At 38.1% G+C, this 7,983-nt stretch overlaps 1 protein-coding gene across 7 annotated transcripts in view; it reads left to right on the forward strand.

The window, feature by feature from the left end:
- The window catches only part of CC2D2B (coiled-coil and C2 domain containing 2B), a 94,338-nt gene that overhangs the window by 53,517 nt on the left and 32,838 nt on the right, over positions 1-7,983 (forward strand). For 5 of the 7 annotated variants that reach the window (XM_040485989.1, XM_040485991.1, XM_040485993.1 and 2 more), the window contains 4 exons: positions 4,239-4,331; positions 4,512-4,603; positions 6,141-6,311; positions 7,544-7,640. In XM_040485989.1, the coding sequence (XP_040341923.1) occupies positions 4,239-4,331; positions 4,512-4,603; positions 6,141-6,311; positions 7,544-7,640 (453 nt within the window). Of the gene's footprint in view, positions 1-4,238; positions 4,332-4,511; positions 4,604-6,140; positions 6,312-7,543; positions 7,641-7,983 lie in introns of those variants that run through there. The other 2 variants (XM_040485992.1, XM_040485996.1) reach the window with 2 other exon arrangements.

The following is a 7,983-nucleotide window of genomic DNA, read 5'->3' on the forward strand; positions in this document are numbered from 1 at the left end:
TTTTACATCTTTGGTTAGATTTATCCCTAGGTATTTTATGCTTCTTGGTGCAGTTGTGAATGGGATCAGTTTCTTTATTTGTCTTTCTGTTGCTTCATTATTAGTGTATAAGAATGCAACTGATTTCTGTACATTGATTTTGTATCCTGCAACTTTGCTAAATTCATGTATCAGTTCTAGCAGACTTTTGGTGAAGTCTCTTGGATTTTCCATGTATAATATCATGTCATCTGCAAAAAGTGAAAGCTTGACTTCATCTTTGCCAATTTTGATGCCTTTGATTTCCTTTTGTTGTCTGATTGCTGATGCTAGAACTTCCAACACTATGTTAAACAACAGCGGTGAGAGTGGACATCCCTGCCGTGTTCCTAATCTCAGGGGGAAAGCTCTCAGTTTTTCCCCATTGAGGGTGATGTTAGGTGTGGGCTTTTCATAAATGGCTTTTATGATGTTTAAGTATGTTCCTTCTATCCCGACTTTCTCGAGGGTTTTTATTAAGAAAGTTGCTGAATTTTGTCAAATGCCTTTTCTGCATCAATTGACAGGATCATATGGTTCTTATCTTTTCTTTTATTAATGTGATGTATCACATTGATTGATTTGCGAATGTTGAACCAGCCCTGCATCCCAGGAATGAATCCCACTTGATCATGGTGAATAATTCTTTTTATATGCTGTATCTATTTATATGCTGTATCGATTTGCTAGTATCTTATTGAGAATTTTTGCATCCATATTCATCAGGGATATTGGTCTGTAGTTCTCTTTTTTTAATGGGTCTCTGTCTGGTTTAGGAATCAAAGTAATACTGGCTTCATAGAATGAGTCTGGAAGTTTTCCTTCCCTTTCTATTTTTTGGAATAGCTTGAGAAGGATAGGTATTATCTCTGCTTTAAACATCTGGTAGAACCTGGGAAGCCATCTGGTCCAGGACTCTTACTTGTTGGGAGATTTTTGATGACTGATTCAATTTCTTCGCTGGTTATGGGTCTGTTCAAGCTTTCTATTTCCTCCTGATTGAGTTTTGGAAGCGTGTGGGTGTTTAGGAATTTGTTCATTTCTTCCAGGTTGTCCAGTTTGTTGGCATATAATTTTTCATAGTATTCCCTGATAATTGCTTGTATTTCTGAGGGATTGGTTGTAATAATTCCATTTTCATTCATGATTTTATCTATTTGGGTCATCTTCCTTTTCTTTTTGAGAAGCCTGGCTAGAGGTTTATCAATTTTGTTTATTTTTTCAAAAAACCAACTCTTGGTTTCGTTGATCTGCTCTACAGTTTTTTAAGATTCTATATTGTTTATTTCTGCTCTGATCTTTATTATTTCTCTTCTTCTGCTGGGTTTAGGCTGTCTTCACTGTTCTGCTTCTATTTCCTTTAGGTGTGCTGTTAGATTTTGTATCTGGGATTTTTCTTGTTTCTTGAGATAGGCCTGGATTGCAATGTATTTTCCTCTCAGGACTGCCTTCGCTGCATCCCAAAGCGTTTGGATTGTTGTATTTTCATTTTCATTTGTTTCCATATATTTTTTAATTTCTTCTCTAATTGCCTGGTTGACCCACTCATTCTTTAGTAGGGTGTTCTTTAACCTCCATGCTTTTGGAGGTTTTCCAGACTTTTTCCTGTGGTTGATTTCAAGCTTCATAGCATTGTGTTCTGAAAGTATGCATGGTATGATTTCAATTCTTGTATACTTATGAAGGGCTGTTTTGTGTCCCAGTATTTGATCTATCTTGGAGAATGTTCCATGTGCACTCGAGAAGAAAGTATATTCTGTTGCTTTGGGATGCAGAGTTCTAAATATATCTGTCAAGTCCATCTGATCCAATGTGTCATTCAGGGCCCTTGTTTCTTTATTGACCGTGTGTCTAGATGATCTATCCATTTCTGTAAGTGGAGTGTTAAAGTCACCTGAAATTACCACATTCTTATCAATAAGGTTGCTTATGTTTGTAATTGTTTTATATATTTGGGGGCTCCTGTATTCGGCGCATAGACATTTATAATTGTTAGCTCTTCCTGATGGATAGACCCTGTGATTATTATATAATGCCCTTCTTCATCTCTTGTTACAGCCTTTAATTTAAAGTCTAGTTTGTCTGATATAAGTATGGCTACTCCAGCTTTCTTTTGACTTCCAGTGGCATGATAAATAGTTCTCCATCCCCTCACTCTCAATCTGAAGGTGTCCTCAGGTCTAAAATGAGTCTCTGGTAGACAACAAATAGATGGGTCTTGTTTTTTTATCCATTCTGATACCCTATGTCTTTTGGTTGGTGCATTTAGTCCATTTACATTCAGTGTTATTATAGAAAGATACGGGTTTAGAGTCATTGTGGTGTCCGTAGGTTTCATGCTTGTAGCAATGTCTCTGGTACTTTGTCTCACAGGATCCCCCTTAGGATCTCTTGTAGGGCTGGTTTAGTGGTGACGAATTCCTTCTGTTTTTGTTTGTTTGGGAAGACCTTTATCTCTCCTTCTATTCTAAATGACAGAATTCTCGGCTGCATATTTTTTCTGTTCATCACATTGAAGATCTCCTGCCATTCCTTTCTGGCCTGCCAAGTTTCAGTGGAGAGATCGGTCACGAGTCTTATAGGTCTCCCTTTATATGTTAGAGCACGTTTATCCCTAGCTGCTTTCAGAATTTTCTCTTTATCCTTGTATTTTGCCAGTTTCACTGTGATATGTCGTGCAGAAGATCAATTCAAGTTACATCTGAAGGGAGTTCTCTGTGCCTCTTGGATTTCAATGCCTTTTTCCTTCCCCAGATCAGGGAAGTTCTCAGCTATTATTGCTTCAATTACACCTTCAGCACCTTTCCCTCTCTCTTCCTCCTCTGGAATACCAATTATGCGTAGATGATTTCTCTTTAGTGCATCACTTAGTTCTCTAATTTTCCCCTCATACTCCTGGATATTTTTATCTCTCTTTTTCTCAGCTTCTTCTTTTTCCATAATTTTATCTTCTAGTTCACCTATTCTCTCCTCTGCCTGTTCAATCCGAGCCATGGTTGTCTCCATTTTATTTTGCACATCATTAATAGCATTTTTTAGCTCCTCCTGGCTGTTCCTTAGTCCCTTGATCTCTGTAGCAATAGATTCTCTGCTGTCCTTTATACTGTTTTCAAGCCCAACGATTAATTTTATGACTATTACTCTAAATTCACTTTCCGTTATATTGTTTAAATCGTTTTTGATCAGTTCATTAGCTGTCGTTATTTCCGGGATGTTTTTTTGAGGGGAATTCTTCCGTTTCGTCATTTTGGATAGTCCCTGGAGTGGTGTGGGACTGCGGGGCCACTTCCCCTGTGCTGTCTTGAATAACTTGCGTTGGTGGGTGCAGTCAGACCTGATGTCTGCCCCCAGCCCACCACTGGGGCCACAGTCAGACTAGTGTGTGCCTTCTCTTCCCCTCTCCTAGGGGCGGGATTCGCTGTGGGGTGGCGTGGCCCGTCTGGGCTACTTGCACACTGCCAGGCTTGTGGTGCTGGGGATCTGGCGTATTAGCTGGGGTGGATCCGCAAGGTGCACGGGGCAGGAGGGGCAGGCTCAGCTGGCTTTTCCTTAGGAGATCCGCTTGGGGAGGGGCCCCTCTTCCGTGGGCCTCTTGTCTACACTTGCCTCTGGAGAATCCGTTCTGCTAGTCTTCTGGTGATTTTCTGGGTTATTTAGGCAGGTGTGGGTGGAATCTAAGTGATCCGCAGGACACGTTGACCTCAGTGTCCTCCTACACCACCATCTTCCTATCATTAACTTTTTAAAGCTAGAAGTTAAGGGGCACCTGGCTGGCTTAGTCAGTGGAACATGCAACTGTTGATCTTGGGGTTGTGAGTTCGAGCCCCACATTGGGTGTAGGGTTTACTTTAAAATTTTTTTTAAAAAATAAGGTTATAAATTAAAAATTAAAGTTATTGATACTATACTATTTCCTATATGTTTTATTTTCAGTGATTGCCAGCTAAATATATGCATAAAGAACATTTCTCAATCATCTTCACATTTTTTCATAATTTCTCAATCGTAATTTTTTCCTCAACATTACTCTATTTTAAAAGATGAATGGACTTTATCCTAGAAGCAAACAAAAGAATCAAAAGCTCTTCTTAGCTAATGCTCAGTGATTTCCAGCGTCTCCTATCCATGAACCAAAGTGAACATTTAATATTTTATTGTAGTGTATCATAGCTGAACTCTGTGACATTGAAGAGGTGAAACTAACTTAATTCTCTGTTTAGGAATATGAAACTCAGATAGAGAAGGATATCCCCATTTCAGATGTCAATTCTATTACTGCACAACGGATTAATTCTGCCAATTTTCTGAAAAAGGTAACAATGGCAAAATAGTATCATTAATATGTTTGCATTCACTTTTGTGAAATCCTCCTAATCTCCTTTTCCATTCATTGCTTGCAAAAATTAGGAGTGAAAAATAGTGGCACCATTACCATTGTAAATACTTAATCTTCAAATAGAAACTGTTATTTCTTTAAATTAATTTTTTTGTAGATGAAAAAGTTGATAATGAGAAGAATTGTCAAAGTTAGCAAAGTTAACTTATCGGATGTTGTGGCTGATTATGAAGAAATTGTATCTGCAAGGTACATAGTAAAAATTATTATTTAAATATGAAATATAAAGCTGTAAGATAATGCCTTCAAATTTCTCTATGTTCTCTGTTCTAATATTAAGTTACATACAAAGGATGCATTTACAAAGCTTAAAGTGAAATATAGTGACTTAAAATGTATTATTAATTTTTTTAATGTTTATTTATTTTTGAGAGAGAGAGAGACAGAGTGTGAGCCGGGGGAGGAGCAGAGAGAGAGGGGGACACAGAATCCAAAACAGGCTCCAGGCTCTGAGCTATCAGCACAGAGCCTGATGTGGAGCTCTAACCCACGGATCACGAGATCATGACCTGAGCCAAAGTTGGATGCTTAACCAGCTGAGCCACCCAGGCGCCCCATTTTGTTATTTTTTTTATTAGGTTTTTTTTTTTTCTTTTTGGTTATTTAAATTGCACTTTGGACATATCTATATGATATGTATTTTCAATTGCATAGCATTTTAATTTTTTTAATGTTTATTTTTTGAGAGAAAGCACAAGCTGGGGAGGGGCAGAGAGAGACACACACACACACAATCTGAAGGGGGCTCTAGGCTCTGAGATGTCAGCACAGAGCCCATTGTGAGGCTTGAACCCAACAGCCATGAGACCATGACCTGAGCCGTAATTGGACGCTTTAGCTGACTGAGCCACCCAGGTGCCCCAGTAGTATTTCAGTTTTTAACCCTCTCCTTATTGATCGTTTTTAGGCGAGAAAGAAAAAGAAAAGAAATACCTTTGTCCCAAATTAGTTTTGTCCTAAGATTTTCCTGTCCTGGAACCGCTACTGGAAAAGTCACTGCTGGCAGCACCACACATTAAGCCTACAATCTCCCCCTTTCAAAACTGAATCCTCAACCATACATGGGTGCTGTGATCCACAGACAGCAGTTGGGGGAGCCTTTGGCTGAACTCAATTCTTATATCATTCTGTCTCTGAAACTTAGTGGTGGGACCGGGACTATGCATGCCATGTTTCTGGAAACCCTCCCTGGGGCCACATGCAGATTCCTAATGTTACTAATAAGGCTTTAAATTGGTTTGGATGCAGAAATCTATTGTATTTTATTTTCATTTTTTTGGGGGGAGGGGGGAATGCGTGTGGCCATAAAGCTATAATTCCATGGATTTGTGTTGGCAGCCTATGTAACTAACTCCTGTCTCAAAGCCATGCAGAAAAGTTGAGTGTCTAACCACTTTCAAGAGAGCAATTCCTGAAAAATGAATAATATTCTGAAAGAACATCATGTTTTGTGGAATTACCTCTCCTTGTCTTTTCTTGGACCATGTACCCAAAGGGCATGGAGCAATCACATTTTCTCATAACATGACAGTGAGCATAGCATCTCTTCTATGCTCCAAAAAAGCTTCTTTCCTTCGGTTTAAGATAACTCTGTATCCGCTCCACAATGGAGAACATATAGGTTCAGAATAATGGCCTTATTTACAATAGTTAACTTTAAAAATTGATGTCTTTTAAAACAAAGTAATCTTGTATATATGCGGATGATCACTTTTTTACTCTTTAGCCAGTTGACATATGCAGTTTGTAAGCTTGTTGAACGACAAAGAAAGTTAAAGCCTCAGAGGAAAGAAAGGAGAAAGGTGGCCGCACAGACTATCTGTGATGGAGATATTAAGATTCTTGTTAGAATACTGCGGGCTTACAATATTCCTACCAGAAACACAACAGTTAATAGGTAAGACAGTGTGCACCAGTTTTTACAGTTGCAAAAGCTCTGTCTTAAATATAATTTCCAAACTGTCCTATGTGTAAAACTCTGCACTTTATTAATGCTCCATATACAGAAATGGAATGAAAGCTGAAGTCTTCATTTGGATAGTCATACTGTCATTGCCATGTCTTAAGAGTTTTCAGAAGTTTGAGATGCACAAAGTAACTTCAGCATGTGTATTTTGGGGTGACATATCAAATAAATACCTTTGTCCCTATTCCCTGTTGTGGAAACTTGTGATGCTGCTCTTGCCAAGTGCACTGTTCTCTGCCACTGGCCCCTCTTAGTTTTGAAAGTAGGCTCTGTCTGGGACTTGTCATTTTGGTTGACCTCTGCAAAAATCAGATCTTACCCAACTCTTCTGCAGGTACTCTCTGTGTTTTATTTATGTTTCTTGAGCCAAGGATATGTGGGGCCAGAATAGACATTGCCATTTAGTGGCCAAATTAAGGCATCATGAATATTAAATGCTCATGTATATTTAGTGTATCCTGAATATTGAGTGTCTTATATATTTAGTATCATGTATGAATCGTATATTATGGATATTTAGAACCCAGGTATCTCAGGAATATTAAGTATCCCTTCCTATGTTTAACACCTATGTGCCCTTTTTGTCTTATGTTAACCACATCCCATGATTTCTACATGTGAAAAAATATTTTGCTTACTAGGTACTAATCTATAGATTATCTATAAAACCTAATTTATAAAACCTCTCAAAAGTTTTTCCTATGTTTTATAAACCACATCCTTATTTATCCAATAGAACTAATGTTCTCAAAACAAATGCACATTTCAAAGGCTAACTTTTATGAAATAAGGACATCATAAAATCACCACCATTTTCTGTAGTCATCAATTTGTAAAAGACAGAATATTATAATACCTAAAACAGGAAGGATATAATCTCCATGTATCGCTTACCTTATTTTTCTCCTTTGCAAAGTCCAGTGAAAACGTATCACAAACTGGATCCAATACATAGTTCCGCACTTAGGAGCCAGTCTTCCAGAATAGTGATTATCAAATGTTTAGTTCTAACCACCTATGATAAGAAGATACAAAGCAAATTTTCAGATCCAGGGTAACTGAATTCTTTATCTCCATGAACATAGGCAAAACGCTACTGATTCCCACCAACACTAATGTTAAAATTACTTAAAGTGTTTACCTCTAACTCGTTTTTCCTGAAGAGCCTTGGATCTGCCCACTTATTTGATATCATCCATATCTCACCTCAGACATAAGGAAACAGTCAAATCAGTATCTTCAGATGAGATCTTAAATGAGGTAAGTATTTAATAACACTTCTATCAAGTTCAATTTTGATTATGTTTGCCCTGAATTGTGACTGGCTGCTATCTGGCCTCTCCATCTCTAGCGTCTTGAGCTTCCAGTTGACTTTCTATAACGCAATGAACATGCTCTTTATAAAATGTAATCCTAACCAATTCATTCCATGCTCCCCTGCTCTCAGGGCCTACAGAATAAGGTACAAGCTCCTTTAGAATACCTGCAAAAATCTGTGATGATCTGGCCCTTACCTACAAATCAGCCACATCACTCTCCACCCCACGAGAGTATCATATCATATCATATCATATCATATCATATCATATCATATCATATCATA

The sequence above is a fragment of the Herpailurus yagouaroundi genome, unplaced genomic scaffold (genome assembly GCF_014898765.1).
Source record: "Herpailurus yagouaroundi ecotype Mexico unplaced genomic scaffold, PumYag 163, whole genome shotgun sequence".
NCBI lineage: Eukaryota > Metazoa > Chordata > Mammalia > Carnivora > Felidae > Herpailurus > Herpailurus yagouaroundi.